The following is a 27,228-nucleotide window of genomic DNA, read 5'->3' as shown; positions in this document are numbered from 1 at the left end:
TTCAAAGGTTGCATAAATGATAGTTCGTTAGAAGTGCACGAAGAGGGTTTCATCGATGACAAAACTCTTGAATAATTGAGTATTCATTATTTTTTGGCAAGTCAGACATCGAATGCTACCACACGACTTGCATCAACCAGCAGTTGAAGAGCTTTTATTAGGGGAGACATGAACACAAATATGTCGGTCAGATTTTTGGATCTCCGAAAATAAGTTTTGGAAAAATCTTGGATAATTCTGGATGTTTGGCAAGAGTCTGCCAATTGGCAAGGGTGAAATGGGAAAGATTAGTGAGGGTGGATTGTATGTTAAAACAAACGGAACTTTTTTGCTTCACTAAATACTCAAGTATTTACGTGCCTCTCCACTGGGTCCGTATAAACTATATATTGAAGTGTAACTTGCAAAACCTAGAATGTCGTACACCTTCTTCAGTGTCATTGTGTCATATGCAGTATGTTGGCCAGACAGAACAGATATTTCATAACGCATAATTCATTAATGGTCATCGAAGTGACTACACCTGCAAGTGCGACCTCCCCTGGCACGCCAAATCTGACATAAAAAAAAAGACTTACCATCACTATCATAGACCACATCGAGGGTTGTTCAAGGGCCAACAGATCGAGAAATATTTTGGATAAGAAACGGAGGGATATTTTTCCAAGTGGGCATTTAGGAAACATAAACTGAGTCCCTACCATTACTTGTTTCCTGAAACTAAGGCTTCAGTATAGGACTGTCACAGTTTTAAGGAATGTATTCATCCTCCTAAACATCAATATTAAAACTTAACAGTTTATTGATTCGGGATAATTTTTATGACGTTCAATATTATGGCATCAGTTTAATCACCACATGTCAAGATAAGAATCATTTGACATCTTACTGATAAAGGATATAACTTATCCGAAATATTGATTATTTTTTCATGTTTTTACTAAAAAAAAATATGGTAATGCTGTACAGTTTTGGAAATGGAAAATTGATTATAAAATACACATCATATGTCTCTGAATGGACAATAATCATTTCTACTTAAATACACTTCAAACAAATATCTGATTAATACATTCAAGATTTCATTCGGTCCTGTCGCCTAAACTTCAACAGTTGTTTATCAAGATATTTATTAGTTGTAATAAATGTGAGATATTTGTTTTTTATCACTGTCCGTATTCTCTCGTTATTATATTATATCACAGTTTGATAAGATTCTGCCAGTCTAAGCGAGATCGGTTTAACGGAAGTCTTAATTTACAACTTTCCAATCTTTAAAAATAAAGGTAGTCTACACAAGCGGCTTTATCTATTCTATATAATGCTTTGATTAACGATCTCACTGAAGGAGTAAGGTGATCAGATGCCCTCCATCGAGTCAAAATTTCACGCGTCTGCTCTAAGGGTTTGTTTTTGAGTTGATTTTGGATATTCTCAAGTTGTGGTACGTCTAATCCAAGTTCAACGCCAAGTTGAAGGGAGCTGTTGCCAATGTAGTCTGAAACGGCTTTTAGCGATTGTAGAGTAGGTTCATCATCAAGAATGTTTTCAGATAAATCTGAAATATAATTTTGTAATGCCCTTTATAGCAGCATATTACATTACTCTGTTATCATACTGTTATTTTCCTAAATCTTCAAAGAAGAATAATACACTAAGGTAGTGGTGTCTTCATTAAATAGAAAAAAAGAAAAGGAAAAAAATATCATGCAAATAGCACATGAATAAAAGTATCATTAAATACAATAGCTTCAATTTAACCCCGTAAAGATCAAATGAACCAATTAAAGTGAAATAATCAGTTACTATTATAGTTATTAGGAAATCTTGTATAAACACAAACTGAGCTTGAAATTATTGCATCATTGCATTTTAAAACATGCACACATCTTGTATATTTTAAGAGGTAATTTAGAACAAATTATTAATTTTCTACTTACCACAATTAATGCACACATCCCGAAAAACCTTTAAAAAATAGCAATTAAATAAAAAAAGAAGAACTTAAATAATGTTACAATAAATACAAACTTTATAACCTTGAATTCATGTTTAAAATTAAATTCTTAGTGAAAAAATGTCAATGTCGTTAAAGTATATTTCTCTCCGATTATTCATCTACGTCCTCCGCCAATAAAATCTGACCAAAACAAAAAAAGCACAATAGTGTTGAAAGTACCGAAACACAAGTTAAACACCAATTAATTAAATTAAATCTTATACGTATACGTTAGTTACAATTCGAGCATATAACATCACTTATCATTTCATGCGTCCGAAACACTTTTCTGGATTTACCTTCATTAGTACCGGTCAAAGCCGAATATTTCAAAGCCAATGATGTATAGGAACTGAACGCTTGAAGAGCTATACGACCTAAATGGACATTAACACAGTAGCCACATTAATATAAGACCAATTTCGCCTGTAACTATCTATTGGAAGAAAGATATCTTAATAATTTCAATTCTACCCATAACGTATGTCCATTTGTATAAAAAATTTATATTAAGCCGTATAAACCATAGTTTACTATAGTTTAAGATCCTTTTTAAAGACATATGTATAAAACATATTTTTTGGACAACATAAATTTTAATGAGCTTGCAAAATATAATTTTTCTTCAGACAATAGTAGCTTTTACCAGAATCAGTCTTTGAAAACTTTTCAAACCATTTTGGAAAAGTAGGGAAAACTCTATTTCTTCGGGGACTGTTTTTTTTTTTAGGGAGGAAGCCGGAATGATCGGAGAAAGTTAATTACCTTCGACAGGGAAGCTTGCATCCTATGTGGATTAGAATTTTAGTCGAATGCACCTTACACATGCTTGGTTCAAACTTTTAACATCAGTTGTGCATGCTAGTGATACAGTAGATGATCAACTTAGACCATCCGGCAATGAGGGCACAAGAATATAATGAGTATTGAAAAAAAGGAAATTTACAACTATACTTTAATATACTAATGGAACTAGTTAACAATGTTACGTCCATTAAACGATCAACTCTTATCATTGGAAATTTGAGCAATCTGATGATACAAAAACCACTGATATGGTGATGATTAGCCATTAAACAGTAAAGTATTTATATAAACAGACATAATGAAGTATAGGTCACAGTTAAAACACTTTTTTTATTATTATTTCATAAATTAACTGCCGCATAATATTAGATATTTTTACTCATGGAAAAACTATTTGGATCACATGTATGTATAGTATTTTCTGCTACAATCATACCTGGCAGATAGTGTGTATGTTTGTATTACATTTCTTCAGTCCCTGTATCAAATCCCCAATGCATGCTGTCTTATGCTTTTGTTTCCATTTCCATAAAGCCATAAACTTGATGTTATCAATGTTATCATGTTGAAATTGGTATTCCAAATCTTCCCAAATATGGACCTTCATACCAAGACTGATAGCCAGTTCTCTACAGGTGTTGATGTTTAGCTCTGTGACAAGTCGTCTTAGATGTTGATCACTTGGAAACTGTTCAATTTCCAATTTTCCTGGACCTGTAGCATAAATATCTGTGATTTTCGTTTCAAATTTTAAATTTATAGAACAGGTGTTAATGATATCCGAGTTCCTTGAACTTTATTTAAGTAGCGATCTTTTCAAAAACATTTATGAGTTTCTAGAATGCAGAAATTTAGAGTTAACGCATCGTTGCGCTTGTAAGATGCTCTAGATTTTATTTGTGTTGTGTTTTAATCTTAATTTTGCTTCATTTGTATCAGAGATTATTTTGTCGTCCATTTCATTGAACTAGTATACGTTTCTGTTTAGAGCCCAGATGAAGCCCGCCTCCACGTACGGGATTTTCTTGCTTCGTTGAATACCCTTTGGTGACCTCGGGCAGCGTTCTTCTCTTTAGTAGGGTTGTTGGCTGTATGTTTCCATTCTCCACTTTGACTAGTGCACACTACTTGGAATGTTTTCTGTTTTTTTTAATGTTAAAAGATAAATTTTATCTAATTGATAATGTCATGTGTGTTTAATTTTTGTTTCGCTTTTTTTTTAAGGTAAGCTGTTTCCACGTGGAAATACTAAGCCATTTCATTTAGAAAATATATATATAAATATTTGTGAATATTTATAGAACTTAAGTAATACAATTACATGTATGATGTTAACAAAGTTGTATGTCGTCAATTTACTTCTTTATTTTGAATAAATATATAAATAACTTTGAAAACTTTATACATACCAGAACATGTGTCTGAGCAACTTTCTGCATGTTTCTATATGAAAAATAATATGTATAAAGAATGAAAGATTGGAAAATAAGTTTTCATTTTATTTTTTCTGTCTTTAGACAGACAATATTTACAAAATATCCAAATGTAAAAAAAGAGTAAAGCAATAAATCTATTTCAATCAATTCATTCACATTTGACAGAAATAAAAAAGATGATAAAAAAATCAAAGTTATGGAAGGTATCGACTAGTTAAAGGTTAAACAATACTCAATTTATTTACTACTTTACGTATGAAAATAAAACAAAGAGTAAAGGAATAAACAGCTTTTTATGTGATATTCGCATGTATCTTCAACAATTACATCACATTACATAATTTGTTATTATTTATTATTCTTCTGTTTATCTTTCACTATAACAGACTCAAGTTATACGATTTTTGAAAAAGCAACAAGTAAATTTAAAGTATCTTTTTTCACTTCGGCTACACTGTTAAAAACGTTTCATAGTATCCTAATCACTTTTTTCTTATTCATACCTTGTCTGCATACCAATAACGCAAGTACCGGACATCATGCTCCGTTCTGTGCTGTTGACATTCCCATGCTACTTTCATTGCTGACGGCATCTTTCGATGATGGAGGTAACACATTGATGATTGACAAAATACACCAAATTCAAGTTCAAACGGCATTGTCGTGTTTAGTCCTTTATTGGTAATACTGTCTGAAGAAAGGGAGGAGTAAAATTCTGAAATTCTAAAGAAAGCAGCAGTGAGACATTCCTGGATAGAAGATGCCAGTGTTGGGACTATTCTCTTTTTATTGTCATGGTGTACTAAAGATACGACTACTCTCTTGTCTTTGACTTGAACAGCAACGTCGTGATCATCATCGATTTCAACTACTGTAAGATCGCAAAACATCATACGTGTTCCATTATAAATCTTTAGATCCCACATAGTTAAAATCGAACCTAAAAACCTATATGCTAATGCTGGCGGAATGACATCATCCACGAACGTATAGGCAAGGACTATACTGGTATTGTCATTGCAGTACGTTGCTACGTAGTTGGTTATGTCGGGGTTTGTAATCATACAAGGAACAAGATAGAAGGAAACGGTGTGAAGGGGTAACGGGAGGTTTTGAAGATCTGTACGAGGCGATACAATAATATCAAGATGGATTAAAATATCTAACATAAACTCTTTGAACGGAAGAATGTGGCTGAATTCATCTTGTTCCCATTTTGAATAAATGGTTTTCTTTTCTATTATACCCTCATTTCTCAAACGTTGAAACGACTCCGTACACGATTCTCCTCTTTGCCAAAACTGTTTATCAGTGACAATGGAACGCAGAATCTCTATCAGGTAAACAGGATTTATAATGATAAAATTTCTTAGGTTCATTTCATCAAAATATATTAGTTTTCCCAACGAATGTTGAATTTTCAGAAAACCCTCCAGCTGCTTTGGAGTCAAAGTGAATGTCTTGTTTTCATTATTCAATGCTTCTAACTGGGATCTTGAAATAATGTTGTTACCGTTTTCAACTTCCTGTAATAGTTCTAACTCCAAAGGAACCCAGGCCGTAGGCATGTTTTCTCCCCATCGTGGGTGATCAATTGCTCTCTGTATTAACAGTTGTTTAAGAATTGCAATCTCTTTGTCTGAACTGTCTCTGGCATCGATGAATAAAAGATTCTGATATTCTAAATGGCCATATCCAGAATGGTATTCAAATAGTTCATGGATTGATCGTATAAGATATTGTCGCTGTTGTTCCACTTCATTCTAAAATAAAATGTAAAAAGCAGGTTAAATCTGTTACTAAAACATTTGTATGTTTGTATCTCAGTTTAGAAAAAAAGTAGTGAGTAAACATGACATTGAAAATTACATTATAACGAGCTTTATACTTTGTCAACCATTTCATTTTCAAATGGAACTTTTCGGAAGGCAAGACTAGAAATTGACACTATCAAAATACAAAATTAAGAATATCTTAACAAGACTGATAGTGGATGAGAACGAGTTACTAGTATTTCGATATTGAAATAAAACTTAATTCAATATTATCTTTTGAAACAAACTTTTATCTTGTGCATATAAATCTTTATTACTTGTCTCTAAATTAATAAAAACATGTCCGCTTTCAACATAATGCTCCAATAATCCTTTTGTAGACTCGATTACTATCTTTGTTTGTTTAATTAATTTTCACATGGGTTTACTGAACCATGTTGTCTTTAATATAATGCTGCCTGAATTGCTGTATGCGATACGGATATAGTTTAGAGAAATTTGTGGGACAGGCATTGCTAACCTTTTGGGGCAACTACGTCCACCCTGATGTTATGGTACATTTGTGTTGCCTATTTTAAGTTTTCGTGTAGCGTTTTTCGGACTATTTGTTTGTACTTCTATTTTGTGTCAGTCCATGTGTTCTATCCATTTTTCTTGGATTAGATGTATGTTTACTGCAATCTTTGCATTGCCCGACATTTTCTTGCAATAGGAACACAGACACGTTCATTTAGAACATAGGAATAAGTCCATTCAACAAAACACATAAAACTAAAGACTGAGAAAAACGAATCGTATCAAAAACATCGGGGAAACTCGAGTGCTCAAAAAGGGTAGGCAGGTTCTACTCAACTAGTGAAACTAGTTATGTTACTCTGGTGAGTAAAACCTATATGATAAGTATTATTCGGTGATTTCCCATTCAAGGAAAAGAGGACAGCGTTTTGGTTACGATAGTTGGAACATATTCGTAGTCATCTAATCCCCAGATTTCCCATTACGGTCAACCTTAATCGTAATATTAGACATATGACCAACTTTACCACTTGAAACCATTGGTATTATAACGTCCTTGTAAAAAGCGACCTTCTATCAAAGAGATCGTGATAGGAAACCAAAGGGCTTCGTAATCGAAATACACCTTATATTCAAGTCCTGCTGTAATGTTGAAATGAAATACTAGTTCACAAAATTAAGAGGTTGAAATGTTTCCTTTTGTTGTACAATTTTGTTACCTACCGACCTTCGCTGTCAGCGTTTATATGTTAGTCAAGATATGAAACGTCCCTAATCGTATCTTCGCTATCATTTATTTCAAGTTCGAGTAGATAGATGCGTTTTACATAGTCGGTGAACATATTAAAAGTAGGTTGAGTCATATCGTTAATCATTAGCTGGTAATACAGCAACCTTTTTGGTTAAAATAATGTTACTATTTGCATAAGCGACCATGGTAGTCTTTTTGTGTCCTGCGATTTCACTAAGATCTGTTGATAAAAATGTCAAATTCTGAATTATCAACACATTTGGGTGTAAATTAAACTACAAAACATATATGGTGCCGCAGCTTTTTTGATTGAAAAATGGCATTTTTTAAGGGTCACAACGGTTCCAGAATTTTTGAAGAAGTATGAATGAAAACACCCTTTGCTTAATTTGGCCCAGAAAATGTTGCTCGTCACAGTGAGTTTCCTCCAAATTTCTCGCTATTTCTACACCAATGACCAACACTCTAATCACACTATTTCAATTTTGATTTTTAATATTACTAGGGCAGTAGAAAATTTATGTACTTCTGCCTATTATTTTGGGTGTGAAATCTAGGTGGCGTCAGTCATCTTTCATTACTTCCTTTTAAAATTGTGCTGGTAAATGACCCTATATTATACTGATCTGAATTAAAATAGTTAAAGTAAAACTAATACCTTGGGAACCAGATCTTTATGTGTAGCCACAAATAAAATTCTCGGGAAACATTCCTTTACCCGTCTGCAGAAGGTCAATATAGAATTCACCCAATGTTTTAGGTACACTGAAATGAAAATTTAATGAAGTAATGCCGATATTAGATAATCGTTTACATCCTTCTTTTATATACACAATATAGCTTATATATACTATCATATCGATAAAATCCTTACTCCTTTTATATATGTTTATGGGGTTTGTTTAGCTGCTCTTTTATTTTCTTAAGATGATCTTTCAGTTTTCTTTCTGAGTGACTAGTTTTTTCCTGGTATATTATTTGCCTCACATCCATTGGAATTGATCAACTGGCAGTCTATCAAAACGTTTTTCATTAGTAAATAAAATACATTTCATAGTGATGCCACAAAAGACATTAATGAAAAATACCCTTTTCTTATATAGTAATAAGTTTAAGGATGTGATAATTCCCCCCTAGTACTTGAAATAGCAGTACGAATTTACTTGCTAAAGTAGTGTGTCTGCTTTACCCATTAATTAAACAAGCGAAAAGGTCACACTGTGGTAGCAACTTTACATAACATGACATACTGTTTTTTTTTTTAAATCGTTTTCCTTTTGTTTTTGTTTTGTTGTGGTATTTTGAGAAGAAAACAAGAATATTTGTTTTCGTTGCACTTAAATGTGCGTTTTTTGTTTCTTTGTTTCCTATTATAATTGATGTGGTTCCCTCGGTTGTAGTTCGTAACCCGGATTTGTTTTCTCTCAATCGATATATAATGTTGAACACCGGTATACCGCTCATGCTTCTGTTGCCTTTATTTACCATTTTCACATCGAAAAAGATATTTATGCTGGAATCCATTTCAATGCAATTTATAATTTATCATTAATCAATAGAAAAAAGCTAACATTGTAATTTAAACTGTACGACATTGCATTTTCGTTTTAACGATTGTGCGAAGATTTTAAACATTGCTGAAAACACAACTTTTATTAACCCCCTTTAACTTCGAAAATAAGTGAAAGATGAAACTTACCTGCAATGGTCGGTTTACCATAGTGACCAGGTAGAAATGATAAGTCAGACATGTGTTGGTGCATATTTTGGCTTCCGTTAAACATAAGCACAAAAATTCCCCGGCTTGTGATAAACAACTGATGTGTCATATAGTAATCCTTCTGACCACCAAAGTCCCAAATATCTATAGGGACGATTTTCATTTTGTATCTTCCATCTCTAGCAACCTCGATTACTAACTCCCGAATCTTTTCATTAGACATTGCCTCTATAATGTTTCCCATTACACGTTCTTTTATGTGACTCAAATTTTCGAAAAACGTGTTCATCTCACTATCTTTTTCAATCTGTGAAATTTCTCTATCAAAGAACCCATGTAAATTGTCCTTAGTGCCAGGCGTAAAATAAATTGTATCTGCATTCACCGCCTCTTCTGTGTTCGACTCTATTGAGCCAGTTTGTACAGGTAATTCAATCGGTTCTTCAATTGGAGGATTACGATCTTCTTGACTTGACAAAGACATCAACATGGAAGATATGACTGTTTTTGTACCACTTCCTATTAAAAGTTTACTTATGATATATATTGTTAAAATCACAAAAATACTTCTACAGCGTTCATTGAAGAATTGGTTGACAATTGTTTCCAAAATATAGTAAATTTTTATTATTCACGTTATGACATATATTAATCAGTTAAGGGGAATTTCAATTTTTTCAGTAATAACTATAATTAACTATGTGCCCCATTAACTCTAACAAGATACTTTTAAAGTGTTACAATTCTACATGTTGTATATTAAAATACGATAATCAGCAAATGAAATGAATTCAATTTGAATACAAAAGTAAACTTAAAGTTATTATGATTTTTGTATTAGTTAACAAGTGCTTAAGGGAGGTCAAGGTTGTGACTCTTGACTTTAGTGAAAATGCTTAATTACTGAGCTTTTGTCTAAAAACAGCTAAATTAAATAGGGTTTTTGCCCTTAAATACATTTACTAAAATCCTGACAATAAGAGCAAAATAACCTTCAATTTTTTCAAAGCATTAAACTCTCTGGAATTTAGAGAATACTGCCTTTTTTAAATTTGTACTAAAAACAAATCTAATCTACGGTCACGATACAAAATATTAATTACTTATATTTACATAGTCTTAAGCAAAATCTTGAATTTTAGTGATCAAGCTATAAATAAAATTGTATGGCAATCAAGAGAAAATCTTGCTATGAAACGCTTAACAGTCAGATAGCAAGTTGACGCCTTGCTAGATACCTTTTGGTAAAAATATCCACTTCTGCTGATCGATGTCCATTCCTGCTAATCCTATATAAAGCCATATTCCGTCTGTTGATTGTCTGACCTCGGGTACTGGGTCTCCAACAAGCACTTTAGCTAAGGTCGTCTTACCAATGTTGTAATTTCCTACCAAATAAACACGGTTCCAGTAGCATTTGTAGCTGCCCTTCTTCATGATTTCCTCAAACCCCAGAACTGTCTCAAATCCTAAACTTTTAATTTCTGATATTACTGAAAAAGAATTAGTCAATTACAACACATAGAAAGCTGCTACAAGTATGATACTCAAAAGAATTTTACGTTTATCATATTGTTAAAGAAAATATATAAATTCTATACACAATTTGTAATATAATGCATTAAATTGCAATCATTCGGCTCATGCCTGATTTAGAAACAACGACAACGCGTGTGAATCTGTCTCTCTTTAATGATTTGATATATATGGGTTTTTTAAATTGTTATTTGGATGGAGAGTTGTCTCATTGGCACTAACACCACATCTTCCTGTATTTATTTCTTCTTTTCTATTTGATATGTTTTTGCAACATTGTGAGTGAAATCTAAATGATTAAAATTGGTAATAGAAATAGAGGACAACAACCCTACTTAAGGGCACGAAACAGCCAATGGCTGTTTATATTTAACAAATTGTCTTTCCTTTATATACAAACCACAATTAGTATTTCTGTTTTTATTTTTCACCAAAAAATTAAAATTTATATATATGATTGTATTTATGCTTATTTCACCATCGTCAATATCGTCCTGTGATTCTGGGATGTATCTTTCGCATTTCACTTGACCGCCTTCAATTCCTTTGAGGTCCATCAATATGAATTTTTCAGCAGCTAACAACAAAATGTAAAGGGGTAGAAATTACAAATGTAAAATAAGCAAAATAGATTAAATGTTTTTCGAAATAGACTGATACTAAGACAAACTGATATGAAATTATAAAAATCATGTTGACTCGATATAGAGAAATATGACTTTATAAGCTTACTGTTTATTACATGCCATACTATTTATCTCAGATTTCTAAAGTTTTTTTTGTGGATTGTACCTTTTTAGTTTGACAAAATCATTAGATTTCTAGTTTTCCGCGGGTAAAACCATTTTTCATTGTATTACTAGTAATTTGCAACTGAATTTTAGTTTTTGCTATTTAAAGTTTTACAATAAAATACAAGTTGATTGCAGTTAGTAATTTTTAAACATAACTATCAATCCCCCTCAATCAACATCTATAAACCAACCTTCATTTGTAATGAAATCAATGAGAGCAGTACTGCTACTATCATCAAACCGTATATGTCCAACACTTGATTTCATATCTTCTGATAAACCTTCTACGTATAACTTAATGGTCTGTACTGTCATCTGTGGCGGTACGTTCGATATTTTGACAATGTTGGAAATAATATTACCACACTTTTCATTCGTGAGGTTATCATCTTCAAAACAATCACAGACGATATTAACAAGATATCAGAAGAGGATAGTTGGATAAAACGTTCATGTAATAATTCAATCATATCATTTTTAATATTAAGCAGTGAAAAATATCTAAACATTTCATTTCAAATCATGTACTGCTTTCATACAATATTTCTTCATCTTATTTTATTAATTTGAAATAGTGTCCTTCTTTTTTTTATGTTAGTGAGCGTTGAAATCAGTATATCCGGCAAATTAAGATAAATGCCCATACTTTAATTTAACATCATATTAGCTTCCTATCTTTTTTACATGTGTGATAGCTTTCACAACTTTGAGAAACGTAAACTAACTTTTTTGGCTGTTATAAGTAGTAGTTCAGCTTCTTTTAATTACAATATTTTCTATCTAATATAATGTTATTATAATTTATCTCACTCTCATTTCAACCATTATATCATATTTAATCAGTTTTATTTGTATATTTCATCAATCTCTTCCTAAGACTCATTATCTTTACAACTGACCTTCTAATGTTTTACATATCTCTGTAAAAGTTGGTCTGTCTTCAGGTACCCAATGCCAACCTGATAGATAATTATGTAAAACACTGTAAAATACCAATTTATGAACATTGAACACTGTCCATTGCAAATAAGAATATGAAAAGCTTTGTGCATAAAATTATTGATATGAACTCTGCATTTGTTCGTCATAAGTACTATTTGTTCTTTGTTCCCTCACATTTTACTCACCACTAAATTTTCCAGAATTCTGAATTTAGTATAATACAAATGTAAAAAGATGTTATATAACTTGTCTATTGAGAAATAATGACAGCTGCTTTGAGCGTTCCTGATGAAGGTAAATCCAGAAGTGCGTCGGACGTATGCAATTATTAAACGTGTTGTTTTCAATTTTTTGTCGATGTTCAAATCGAGTATATTGATAGAGAAGGAACAAATGAAGGTATACAAAAAACTCTGAAAGAATCCCCGGAACTCTGACAGGAGCGAGAATGTGTTCACAGACATGGTAAGCGTATCTTGCTTTATAAAACAAACGCGATGTGATATGATTGCCGAATTTCTATTTACTGAGTTATATATATTCATACTAAATCCATCTAGTAAACAATGCCTTGAATAGGTAAAGCTTATCAGAAGGAATTAAACATATACGCCAGTTTTTACTCCACAATATTTACCCTGAGTACAGACAAATATGTACACCTAGAAAACGTATGTAGCATAGCAGGAAGTTCTAATTTCCAAAACATGAAATTTAAAATTCAATTTTCTACTTCCTGCCATGCCTACAAATTTTCCAGGTGCACAGGCTTGTCTTTACTCAGAGAAAGATGTGTCGTGTAAATATGGCCTTTTTAGCCAAAAAGTAATGATGAACCTTAAAGCCATTTTCGTTGAGGTGGTCCAAAACGTTTTGAATCTGTATAATACCCATTTTTTGAAATAGGTGAAGTTGATGAACAAGTTGAGGGCTATACTTAAAGTGTCGAAAAAAGTATGTAAATTTCAACAACAAAAAGGAATTAAATAAGAAAAATGCTTGGTCACCGTTGGTGACATGTTATCCAAAGGCAAGAGTTATAAAAAGGAGGAAGGTAAAAGTCATCGCTTAATTTTCATTGTGGGACATGAAAAAACATCATATGACAAGTTCTTAATTGCCACACGTACTTAAAATTCGAGAATGAATTCAACAGGGTGGTGTCAAGATATTCAAACTTCTAATGTACATTTTTCTACGTTCTAATATATCTTACATTTCAGCATTAATTTATACAATTCCAGAGTACAATTTTGTGGCTTTGGCATTCTATAACCTTTCTCTAATGTAGTGTACATCTCGTTATAGCTTATTCCGGGATATAACGATCTACCAAAAGACGTAAGTTCCCACAAAACTATACCGAATCCTTAAAAATACATAATTTAAAATATTTATCAAATGAAACATCCATCCATCAATTTCTTTAAAAATAAACCAAGGATGAATTACAGATACGACATTATATGTAGAGATATAAAAAAGAGTTGGGGCTATAATGACATGTAATGGCTCCGGATTTACAAACAAAATAATAAAAATTCAAACTGGTTCCATACTGCACAGTATTCACATCCAGTGGACCGCTTTGTTTATCTATTTATTTAATTTATTTAATTTATTACAAGTATTATCGTTTATATAATATACAAAGTTGATTTCCGTTGCTCTATTGATCTTATATAGGTGATTTCCATTTTGTTCAACATTTATGAAAGTCAACAGTTTCAGGGGTTCTCCAACGTATATTATTGTTTATTAGATAGTTTCCTCAAATAACTAGGTCTAACTAAATAGTTCATTAAAGAATACACCAGAAACAGTTTTCAACTCTAATGGCCATCATTTTACTATGTTTATATGCAAAAAGCAAAAACTTAAAATATGCAAGTTTGTTAATATTGTTTAGGATTCTTAATTTAATTTATTATTAAAAAAAAAGTATGTATAATGACACCATGTACTTTCCTACGGGATATAGCGTTCAATTAAGTCCTCCAAATATTAGTGTATAACGGAATATTAGTCAAAAGACCTGTATCCCTTTTTTCATTGACTTGGTAACCTCATTCAGGCCCACTAATTCCGAACTTGGACAGAATTATATAACTTACCCCATACATTTGACATGCTGGTCAAAATATTTGAATTTCTAGTTTCCGGAGCCATTGATAGACCAGATGAGAGAATCTTCATAATTTTGTCAGTTACCATTAGTTTAGACATCTCATAGCCACCAATTTTTATAGTATCATCCTCACTTATTAAACATTGTCTTAAAGAGAGGTTCCTGCATAAACAGTCGTTTTAAACTGAATAAGTTTTGTAAGGTTTGAAACGTGTATAAAATCATCTTGCATATATAGATCGAAAAATATTGTATTTAAAAATTCTTTATCATACATCATATTCCATCTTCCATAATAATACTGGCTGATATTTTCTACTAAATTACCAACAAATATAGAATACCTTCATCATAATGTTCCATTATATATCTTGTAGTCAATTTAATTTTGTATAGAGTATCGACTAATATCTAAATAGTTACAAAATCTCAAAATATATATTGTTTAGATTTTTGTAGGTTTGGAAGTTGTGACAGTTTTACATTAAATTCCAGAAGTTAAAGTGTTTATTGGCTAAGGCAAATATGTAATTTTAAAAATATAGTTTCACATATTTGATATATAGTTATTTGTTATGATCAACCTAAATAGCAAAATTTAATAAATATACATACCTTTGATTTTTGAAACAAGGAAACAAAAACGAATTCGTCTTAACCTTGAAACTTACGGGTGGTGTATTGATTGTGCCTCCAAATAGGTCATACCAGCTGCAATTTGCCTAGCCATTGACATCATTGAGTTGACTTGTATATCTTCTTGATGTCTTTGTACATAATTGAGTAGGTTCCCTTTCGGCATAAACTCTGTCACCACATACATTGGAGAGTGCTCTATGCATAAGCCTGCATTTTGCATAAAATAAGTAGAAAGTTTATTTTCAGGTATTTCCTTTGAAGGAGTAAATTCACGAAAGGTTAAAATTGACCAGAAGATTTTGATGGTATTTTTAATCAGGTTATAATACTACAAATTTCATAAAGAAATATTATCATATTACTGTTAATACAAAATAACTTGATTTTGGCACATCAGATTAACATTTACGTAGTCTTGACTTTGTAAATATGCACAGTTGTAACGTCAGTTTTGGTCATGTTTTCAATAAGTCTTACTAGTTTTTATCATAGTTTACTTTGGCCGCCACACAAGATCCAAACAGTTTTTGTGTCTAGGGGTTCAATATCATTAACATCATGGGCAACTCTTGGTTGTATATTCTTCTTATCCAGAATGAGGATCATTAGAATGTCTTATTTTATAAATAATCGTTAAATAGGTAAACACCAGCTTTGCAACGAATTATTTCTGTAATTCTTTTTTAACATAAAACTGGGGCATGTCATATCAGAATTTTTTATCGAGATGAATGGTTTTTATTGAATGGATGATCAGCTACATAGGAAAAACATTAATTTCTCTATCTAAATTTATTTTAAGTATCTTCGATCAGTTTGACAAAAACAAATTTGGAAAATCGCATCGACTCTTCGAACACATTGACCCTACAGGAGTAGAAAGGGTAAACATATCGCGCTGTGCATATATGTATGAGCCGTTATATAATTCAAGTAATGCACAACGACAAGTGTCTATTGACAGACAACAAAAGTTTACCGATGTTCATAAATCGTGTATCAATTTGTAAAGCACATCAATATCAAATTCAGTTGTTCACTGGTGTTCAAAAACTCCAAACGGACCGAGACAGTGGTTTCGACCAAGTAATTGTTTCCTGCTATGCATGCATCGACTATCAAGACTGAGTTCTACTACCTCTAATATTTGATGTGTTTCCCTCAGTTTAAGGTTGTAACCCGGATTTGTTTTATCTCGATCGATTTATATGACATTTGAACAGCGGTGTTCTACTGTTGCCTTTATTTATCAGTCAAAAACTTCAAAAAAGGGTAAAGATCACAATCGGTTAATTTATATATTTAAAAACTGTTTCAGTGTCTTTATATATGAGACCTCGATAACATGTCACTCGTCAGTTGATACCAATACATAAAATTATTAAAGACGATAGTTGACATCCGAAATTCAGGACAAAGTAAGTATGTTTCCCATAAAACCAATTCATGAGTTGGTCGTAGAATCTAAGATTAGTGATTTCAGTGATTCGTCAGTCAAACAAGTGGCTAATTTCTTCACATTTTAGATAAATTGAATCAAAGCTAAATTGAAAATGAGTTTAGTAACAGTTCACAACCTGCCACGCTTTGTGACTTCTCCAATTTTGTAAAATGCTATGCTTGTATTCTTTTTATTTTTCATTTCTATAACTAATAAAATGACAATTGTCTCTCAAAAAACAGTTGCATGCGCAGAGATTTTTATACGGTCTGCATTACTTTCATATAGCCGGAACAAAAACGGATCTTTTGTTTTATTAAGAAGCAAAATATTACCTATAAACTGTACTACGTTAGGATGCTGAACATACACTAGTTTTGTTGCCTCGTCTATTGCATCATGTACTTGCTTTAAATAAAATACCTGAAATGAATTATCTGTAATCTTTATGTTATACAATCAACCAAAAAAACTGTATTCTTCTACCCAAAGAGTAATACCCTTAGCATATTTTTCTCAAATTGGTATGATTTTTGTTTTTAGTGCTCTTCATTTTCCTTATTAGTTTTATTTTTCAATCTTTGTTTCTTATCGTTTTGTTATAAATAAGATCTTCAATCGACAAACATCGTTTGCCATGGGCTTTTAAGATTGATTGATATTCGTTTAAAAAAAAGGAAATGACTTAATCTAACTTAAAGGGTTGAAAAATTTATTTTAATATAAACAAAACCATCTCCATTTTCAAAAAGTATTTTGTTCCCAATATATTTTAACTCATCATAGATTGCTATATAAAATATTCGAAATTTTGTACGCTAGACGCACGTTTCGTCAGTTATAAAAACCTCATAAGTGACGTTTAGTATTAAAACATTTGACTTTTCTACACTTTACACAAGTATTTCGCATTCCAAACTAAAAGACAAATTGAAAGAGTTGGTATTGCTGTGTTGCATAAAAACGAATGGTCAGCGTAGATACAAGTATCTTGTCTTAGGGAGGGATAAATCCTACTTTGTGAAGGATCACTCTAATTCAAACAAAAAAATCTCTGAAACTGACATTATCAAGATGCTTGATTTCTTGATTGCCATATTTTTTTACGTTTGGAGTACGTATTTTTCAACAGACTGTCAGCATTCCAATGGGAACAAATTGTGCCCCTCTTCTTGCCGACTTGTTTCTTTGTTATTATGAGGCTGACTTCATACAGGAACTTCTTAGGAAGAAAGATAAGAAGTTAGCAATATCCTTTTACTCTACTTTCCGCTATATAGATGATGTTCTTTCACTAAATAATTCAAACTTTGGTGACTATGTTGAACGCATCTATCCCATCGAACTAGAGATAAAGGATACGACAGATACAGTTAAGTCGGCCTCATATCTTGTCTAATATCTAGAAATTGACAATGAGGGTCGGTTGAAAACAATCTTTTACGACAAAAAGAGATGATTTCAGCTTTCCAATTGTTACCTTTACATTTCTAAGTAGCAACATTCCAGCAGCACCTGCATACGGTTTATATATCTCCAAATTAATACGATATTCCCGTGCTTGCATTTCCCATCATGATTTTCTTGATAGAGGGTTGCTGATCACAAGGACGCTTTTAAACAAAGAGTTGCAAATGGTGAGGTTGAAATCATCACTTCGTAAATTTTACGGACGCCATCACCAGTTTCACAAATGATATTGGATATGTTCTTTACGTCGTAACTACAAACCCCCTTCCCTTTCAAGAATGTGACCTACCGAATTAGACTATTTACCGGATTTGTTATCACATAAGCAAAATGACGGGTGCCACATGTGGAGCAGAATCTGCTTACCCTTCCGGAGCACCTGAGATCACCCCTAGTTTTTGGAGGGGTTCGTGTTGTTTGTTCTTTGGTTTTCTATGTTGTGTCATGTGTACTATTGTTTGTCTGTTTGTCTTCTTCATTTTTAGCCATGGCGTTGTCAGTTTATTTTCAATTTATGAGTTTGGCTGTCCCTCTGGTATCTTTCGTCCCTCTTTTAAATCAAAAGAATTCAATGAACCAATCATGTAATCAGTAGCCAGTACTTCGGCAAGAGCTTGATCAGATATATGACACCTTCCTACAGATTCCTACTCAGGATTTAGCTATATTTGAGGTCCTTTTTTCGGTTTGATCAGCTCTTCAAAACTGATATAGAGTGTATTTCTTTCTAACACAAACAATACAAACGGATAAACGCGCACACATTTTGTTCATTTGTTTCTAACATACGTTTGCAAAGTTTACCTAAACTTTGACAAACTATGCACTCGCTAAAAATGCGTCTACAGTTTGTCGTTCGTCGTTTGTTAGTACAAACGCTACATTCGTTTCTAACTTCAACCTGATTCAACGATGTATTTGTTTCAACTTTTGTAACAAGTCTGTTTACTAACAACATGTGCATGTATTATTGAAAGTTAGTAAACACTAATTAAACGCTGTATTTGTTTCTACTTTTGTAGCGTTTAGCAAACGATAACAAACGGCACACAACGTTTACAAAATTTTGGTTTGAAAGAAATGCACCCATACTGTTTTGCTTTCTAACCAAAGTTTCGTAAACGTTGTGTGTCGTTTGTTATAGTTTGTGAAACGTTACAAAGGTAGAAAAAATGCATCGTTAAATCAGTGTTAACCTGTTTGAACTGTCAAATATGCATGGACATGTCGTTGGTTATTAAACTTATTACGAGGGGAAATAGCTTCTTTAGAAGATGTGGTAGACACAAAGGACATCGCTTTCTATGCATATCTAACTTCATGGTCAGTTCATCGTCTTCATCATATGAATGTATGACGAAAGTGATGATAAATCATTTTTATTGAAAAAAGAAGCAATAATAGAAAGGGGAACAATACCTTAATTTGAGTAATTTTAGACATTGTTTGGAGTTATGACAAGCAAAAATCTTTTTGAGTGGGAAAAATTTGTTTTGATAATTCATTAAATGTTGAAGTTAGAAAGAAATGCAGCGTTTGTACTAACAAACGACGACGACGAACTATAGACGCATTTTCAGCGGGTGTATAGTTCGTCAAATTTAATGCAAGCTTTGCAAAAGTATGTTAGAAACAAATGATCTGCACGTGTGCGCGCTGAACTGTTTATATCGTTTGTGTTAGAAAGTATGTCGTCCAGCATAATTGAAGAGACATTAATTGTGAAACTCCGCAATATGGTGCCCTTAATTCTGTACCGTTAATATTATTGCAACACTGATTTTCTATAGAAAATGCGTTCAAAACTGTGTAAAAAAATTTCAAATTATTTTAATATGGGGACGGAGTCCCCAATAACAGTAGAAAATTCAATAAAAAAAAATACGGGAAAATTTCCCGAATTTTTCATTGTACTAATGAACTCAAAATCGTTCAAATTTTTTCTGTCGTGTTTTGAAATCCCGGACCTGCGCAGAAATGTACAATGTACTTCCTTTTTCCGGTCTCGTTTGTATGAAACTTTGAGTAAAATATATATTTATCAGTCTAGTATAAAATAGGAAGGAACGCGCAATACCAATTTCATTTTTAATAATTCCTTGATATGAAAAAACGTTACCTGATGATAGCAATTCTTTGTTTACATTGCATATGATGTCATAATTTAAATAACGTCACAACTAAATCCCTAACAACAGAACCAAAATCGGAAACGTTACGGTATTTCCGTTTCTTTTTTTTTAAACAAAATTTAATATTTAAGTTACAAAAAAATAATTCATACAGACTTCGTCCCCATTTACAGGTAATGCCTGCCTCATATTATCTTAATTATATCTCATTGTATTTATGAATCAGGCATGGAGTATTCACAACTTTATATTTCTGAGTCTTCGGTCTGTATGGCTTTAATTTCAAGAATGAAGAGAATCCAGTAATAAATGTCTGCACGGTCCACTTAAGTTTTTATTGTTGCTTTTGTACTTATTTTTTTTCTCCCTTTCTAAATGTACTGTATAAGCTGATTCTGCAGCATGAATTAAGACTGTTGCAACAAATACTCAAAGTATTCCGTTTGGATATGTCTCTCCATTTTCTAAATCTTCCAACAGGCCCTAAGAAACTGGGAATTAATTTTGGACTGAATGCGGATAAAAGATATAGACCAAATCTTAATGTGCAAACCCAAACAGGCTTCGGGAATCTTAAAGTAGTTGTCAATACTTTTCTGTTTTTGGATCGTTTGACATTTTAATATCATGTCTAAAAACATAGAGGAACCACATCTAGTTTCTTTAACGCCGAGTACTGTCCTCTTAGGGTGAAGTGTTGACGATGTTTATCTTAGAAAATAAAAGAAAAGCGAACAATGCTCCCCCAAAAAAATACAAAATCGTGTCCCCTTAAATTTAAAAAAAAAGTATGTATCTTAATTTCCAATCTTTGTTAAAAGGATACTGTTAAGTCAAGATTAAGTTGCTACTTCAATGGAGCATGAGAAATAGAAGTGTACTGTGAACGTGCGAAATAATTAAAAGTTTAAATATTTGTGCAAAATTTTAATGATTGTGACTGAAGATTCAGAGGTTTCGAATCTCAAGACGTCGCTTACAACGCAAAGCATATACGATTATTTTCATATAATCTTACATTAGGTGCTTTGATAAATATTCTTCTTTTTGACCTCATATATGTTGCGTCATAAAATTCTCCTAATCCAGAACCTGACAAAAATACAAGAGAATAAGCTTAGCAATATTATCTATTTCAATTCAAATTGAAACGTCATACTTTCAAAACCTTCCTCCAGAACCTGACAAAAATACAAACAGAATAAGCTTAGCAATATTATCTATTTCAATTCAAATTGAAACGTCATACTTTCAAAACCTTACTGTGCAATATCAATATTCAATAATTTAATGGATTTTCAAAGATGTTGTCAGCGTCAGGCTAAAGTATCCATTCCTTCAACTACCGAAACAAGATCGTTGGCTCTCAGAACTTTCCCGAAGTCCTTCGTTGATTGCCAAGTTTACTGTATTCGGTCTTTGCTTGGAAGTTGAAATCTCTCATGAGGAAAATGCATGACCTTCTCAAATTACTATCACAAAAGCTAAATTTAATGCAACTACTTATGCATGTAAAAAGAAATTGAATTAAAACTGTCCCCTTTTTCCTTCGCAAAGTCATTCATTTAACTCGTTTGTTATACATTTGCAGTTCTTTATTGTAAACATAGTCTTACTTGTTCTTCACTAAACTGGAATCTTTTTGTATAACGCTACACTGAACAAAGTGTGGTAGTCAGTCGAGAACCAGCTTATTATTGCATATGATTTTAGTCATAAAGTATGAAGATAGGGAATTAATTCGAATTTTTTATAGTTGCTATCACATTGAAACACTAAAGTATGCCATCATCGAGAAAGCCCACACTTTACATTTGAAAGCTATTTTGCATAAAAATACGTAGACATACATTGTATGTGGATCTACATGCAAAACAAAATTATTCATAATGTATGACCATCATTGTTTAACTTTAAATCAGTTATTAATAGGACAGTTTTATCCCGTTTTAAGTTCCAAACCATTCATTTGATAACAAAATTAATCAAATATTTTACAAAATTATTAGTATGTATAGGACATATTTCCTTGCGACCCGGTCCGAACTAGAAGTTTTTCAAAAAAAAGGACTTCCTTGTTGAAGACCGTACCGTGATCTATAATGGTTTACTTTTATAAATTGTGACTTGGATGGAGAGTTGTCTCATTGGCACTCATACCACATCTACCTATATCTATTCATCTAAATTCATCTAATGACAGAAGTTATAATAATGTATTGTTTAATCAAGGTCCATCGGCTTTGACTCTCCTCCTTCAAATTATAGTGCAGAAAGCATTTAGTTATTCTATATATATATATTGTCAACTGTTCGAGATATAAATAAGAGAGAGGGTCAATAGACCAGTTTACTGAGCATAGAACTGTGCAGGATTCAGTTGAAAAAAGCAATATAGGAACAATTCATAAACATATAAATGAACCAAAATTCAAAAATACACAAGATTCCTGATTTCAAGACAAAAATGCGGCGGGTGAAACATATTTTGTGAGACATTAACCCTCCCTCTATATCCCTAGCCAATGTAGAATGAATAAGCACACATTTTAATTTTTAGTGATCGATTCGGACTTCCATCGGTTTTAGATCGAGCATCAGTAATAAGTCTTATGTAGATGAAACAATCATGTGGTGCTATTTTAATCATACGACAGGTTTCTTATGGCTTTTGCAATATGTGTGTTTCTTTTCTAAGTCTTTTATTCTAATCTATTTTTTCAATTGGAATATTTGATGTTAATTGTAGATCTATGGTAAAATGTTAATTGAGCGTCACTGATGAGTCTTATGTAGACGAAACGCGCATTTGGCGTACTAAATTATAATCCTGGTACCTTTGATAACAATTTATTCAATAGTTTTTACCTCTCTATCGATGAAGACGGTATATTGACCTCTTTTTGGGGGGCTGTGTTTTTTTTGTTAGTTTTTGTCGTTTTTGTTCCCTTCTTGATGACATTGACCCACCATCTTTATCGAATCATATTTTGGATCTCGTTTTAAACATTTAGCCTGCTTTATCTATCCGTAGTATGTTGGAATTTTTTTTTGCTTTTTATTTTTGGGGATTTTGTTTCTCGTCATTCTGCTTAGAAAAATTTTATGAGTTTAGAATCTGCTTACCTATCCTGTATTTGACATCTATTTCACTCAACTTAATTTCCCATGGAAACAAATCTCTCTCAGGAGCTTTTCTGATAACAAGTGACTCTATTGACTCAAAATTCCATTTTGATCCAAGAAATATCTAAAACAATATATGTATATTCGTGCAAAAATGACAATTCTTCTCCTCATAAATCAAAAGATCGGTAGGAGACACAAAAACAACTAATATAAAAACAAAAGATAGAAAGAAAGCACCGATATAAGAGCACTCTCAGTTATTGAAAGCTAGTTTAAAGCCAATAACATGTACAACTATTAGATATATCATGGTTTTTTAAACTCAGGTACCCTTCATGCCTCGTTCACACGTACATTTAAGTCTACTTGAATTCGAATCGAAAGCGAATCGAATTCGCTAATCCCGTTCACAAACCGATTAGATGGCTATTTTCGCGGGGTGTAAATTTTCGCTTATTTTCGCGGATAGAACAAAATCGCCAAAATAATTTTCGCCAAATTGAAGGTGTACATGCAAAGGTATTGATAAAAGTCTTAAATCCGCTAAAATAATAACAGCCAAAATATTTCGTATACCTTATTTATGCCTCGTTCACACGTACATTTAATTCGAATTGAATTCGAATCGAATGCGAATCGAATTCGCTAATTGCGTTCACGCACTCTTCTCTTTTTATTCGATTCGATTGGAATCAGCTATATCGCATGATCCAATTCGCATTAGAAATGCTTTTTTTGTTAATACAAATTAAAAGATAACGTCGTTCGGACAGTAAAGCGATTTTGACGCGCATTGCAATTCGAATTAGAATTTACGTTTGGACGTAAAACGTTTCGAATGCGAATTACACTTATTCGAATCAGTTAATGCGAATCGAATTCAGTATACATCCAATGGATTTCGTATAACTACGTTTCTTTCTATCTACTAGTATTATTCATCCTTAATTAACTGGGGTAAAGCTGATGACCGTAACTGCATTCACGGTCATCCCAAGATGTCGGATGAAAAATTAGGTCAGTATCTGTATTGTCTGTTACAGTGTTTCTATATCATTCTTTACAAAGTATACATTGATACGATGTAAATTTATAAAAGATTCACACGGAAATCACAAATTACTTCCGAGAAATGTGCATGAAACAGGAAATTCGATTTAAAAAAATCGCTAAGATGTCCGTAAATCATTATCAAAATATTTTCAAGATGACCGTAACACAAAACAAGGATGACCTTGATAGGCAAACAGATGACCGTAACTTGTAAAAGATGACCGTAATTTTGGCAAAGTGAATGCAGACACTTTTTGACATTTATATCTATTATGTCTGTTTGTTTAATCCACCATTTTCAACATAGGAAAATGCCTGTACCATGTTTTAAATATGACAGTTGTTATCCATTCGTTTGCTATGTTTTAGCTTTTGGTTTTGCCATTTAATGTGTGACTTTTCGTTTGAAATTTCCTCGGATTTCAGTAATTTTGTAATTTTACTTTTTTCTTCCCAATAATTTAATGTGCTAGTATGTCCCACGGGGGTCTCTTCCTATATGAAGGTATATATGTATGCGCCGTTGGAATGGGTTCCTTTTTTGATACGTCAAATATATCAATGGGGTGCAATTTTACTGAGGAAATATATCAATAGGTAGTTATTGACAAATTGTGATATATCAATGGGTCATAATTTTTCAGTTTGTTTCACTGAATTTCCCAAACTCTTTGTCATATCTGCTGAAACTTTTTGATCCAAGTTTTGTTATTGATAAATATATGAATAGATTATGATTTCGCTGTGAAATATATGTATAGGTTGGGATTTCACAATTATTCAATATATGAATGGGTTGGGTTTTTTTTAAATCCCAGCTGCACAACTGTACCCAAAATCCCATGTTAAGACTCCCCCACCCCCCGAATGTGATAGTATGTAAGTATTACCTGACCATTTGCATCAACAAACAAACTACATGAAGTCACACCCCGTTGATGTTTAACACAGAGTATCATTCGAGTTGGTGTTAATTCTCGAAATAAAAAACTTCCAGTATCTTTACTGCTCAGGATAGTACATGCCTCTTCTCGGGAAATATTTCCATGATAATATCCCGGTTTGTCGTCTAAAACGAAATAAACTGGAGATAATGTATTGAAATTTGACCCTCTTTTTCAATTAGTATTCATACCATGAACAAGTATAATGTGGAAACGCTCTGAATATTGACTGCTTCTTTTACCCGCAAGCCTTACACAACGATGTATGTAATGTTTTACAAGGCTTGCTATTAAATTGTCAATTTTTCTCAATGAAATTTCCGTTTTAAAAAAGGACATGTTGATTAGTAAATCTGTTTATGCTGGTCTGAATAAAGGCAACAGCAACATACCGGTGTTCAAAAGAGAAAATAAAACTGGGTTACAAACTAAAACCGAGGGAAACAAATCAGAGGAAAACAGAGGAACAACAGGAAAACTGAAGTGCAACAAAAACAAACGTCAACATTCATAAAAACGAACTATTTGGAAACAACTGCCATATTCCTGACTTGGTACAGGACATTTAAAGAGAAATGGTGGGTTGAACCCGGTTTAATGGCTAGCCAAACTACCCGATTTATAACAATGTTAAAAAATATCGCTAAAATGACAACACAACGTGACAGAAATACAGCACAAACACACACAAAAACATTCATCACAGAGAAACGCACAAACATCTTTAATTTCAAAGAAATAACGTGTTATATTCATATTCATATCGTTTCATTTAAGAAGTTTTCTAGAAAATCTATTTATGCGCTTCAATTCAATGTGTCCTTCTGTAGGAAAAGGCTATGCATCAATATCAATATATTTTCAAATAATTAAGTATTTTGAATATGAACATCTCATGATTGACTGCCATTTTTTTGTCTATCAGTTCATATGCATAGTGTTGTCATGTGACCGTGACGTCACCAATGCGGGTTATTCAGTGCGCACTTAATTTCTGGGTTTTTTCTTCATTGACAGAAAAATTTAACAATCATTCCTGAAATAATCAAATTGTAAGATATGTGTTATTTCAGATATTTTTTATTACAAATGTTCACCTTCTGTACTTCATAATAAACAGACGTATTTCCGTACATCAACACTGTTATCATTTTCGCCCAATCGATGAAAAGATCGTCGGCAAAGCAATTATGTTACCATAGTTTAGCATCGTTTAGGTCAAATGTTACCATGATAATAATCGAATCTATACTGACTGATGAAATGTGCACTTTTAACGTATGAGCTCAATTCCTTGTTTTTTAATCCGTATCGGAATTTAACACAGAATCAGACAACGACTGCACTAACAGTGTTTGAATGCAAATATTTGATATCTTTTGTGTACATTTTATCTTTACCTTTTTGTCTTTTTCTTTTACAGACAGCACACGTGTTTCTATCTCCTTTATTCAAAAACAAACACGCTTGACAATGCCATGGTTTATTATTTGTGCTGCTATCCCCAGCTACTTGTCTTGCATCAAATGTGTCACGTAAGAGACTCGCCATCTTACAAGCAACAGCTGATTTTAGATAGTGGACAGGTTCTGGAAGACAAAATACAAGATTCGATAAATGAAGACATCTCTATCTTAATGGGGGTTTGAAGTTCTTGAAATCTACTTTGTTAAAGCGCTTGATATTATTTTGCGACTTTAAATGTTGATCAGTGGCAAAACAACAAAAAGACGGAAGCGTTTTTCGTTTTTCAATTAAGGTTTGAATGATGTTTAAAATATATATCACAACTTTCAAAAAAACAAATGTTGAAACAAATTACAGACGTTTGTGTATTTTTGGCGAAAATAAAAAAAGTGACACATATTTTACCTTATATATGTGTTCAGATGTGCAGTTAAATATTCCCGTAACAGCAACATAAAATATCCTTCGTTTGCTCATGATATAAACGTTAGTCAAAAAAAAATCCCTAATCTTTTCACACCATATGCGTACATGTAGTTGACAACTATA

At 32.4% G+C, this 27,228-nt stretch overlaps 1 protein-coding gene across 3 annotated transcripts; it reads right to left on the bottom strand.

Annotated features, from left to right (window-relative positions):
- Window positions 1-744: 744 nt before the first annotated feature.
- Window positions 745-27,228, bottom strand: LOC143062692 (uncharacterized). 3 transcript variants are annotated; one of them, XM_076234434.1, is made up of 20 exons: window positions 27,085-27,228; window positions 26,613-26,801; window positions 25,159-25,337; window positions 23,213-23,336; window positions 21,105-21,178; window positions 16,820-16,907; window positions 15,076-15,250; window positions 14,391-14,566; window positions 13,493-13,645; window positions 12,234-12,293; window positions 11,526-11,723; window positions 11,019-11,117; window positions 10,243-10,497; window positions 8,984-9,523; window positions 7,943-8,049; window positions 4,746-6,005; window positions 4,216-4,249; window positions 3,243-3,520; window positions 1,941-1,968; window positions 745-1,558 (listed from the first exon to the last, which is right to left on the bottom strand). In XM_076234434.1, the coding sequence occupies exons 2-20, from the start codon at window positions 26,761-26,763 to the stop codon at window positions 1,275-1,277; spliced, it is 4,263 nt and encodes a 1,420-aa protein (XP_076090549.1). In that variant the 5' UTR covers window positions 26,764-26,801; window positions 27,085-27,228; the 3' UTR covers window positions 745-1,274. The 3 variants fall into 3 exon arrangements, with proteins under 3 accessions (XP_076090549.1, XP_076090551.1, XP_076090552.1); XM_076234436.1 differs by having other exon boundaries at window positions 13,553-13,645; XM_076234437.1 differs by lacking the exons at window positions 21,105-21,178; window positions 25,159-25,337; window positions 26,613-26,801; window positions 27,085-27,228 and having other exon boundaries at window positions 23,213-23,292.

The sequence above is a fragment of the Mytilus galloprovincialis genome, chromosome 2 (genome assembly GCF_965363235.1).
Source record: "Mytilus galloprovincialis chromosome 2, xbMytGall1.hap1.1, whole genome shotgun sequence".
Taxonomy (NCBI): domain Eukaryota; kingdom Metazoa; phylum Mollusca; class Bivalvia; order Mytilida; family Mytilidae; genus Mytilus; species Mytilus galloprovincialis.
The sequence above is the reverse complement of the archived record's forward strand: the minus strand, read 5'-3'. Positions and strand labels throughout refer to the sequence as shown.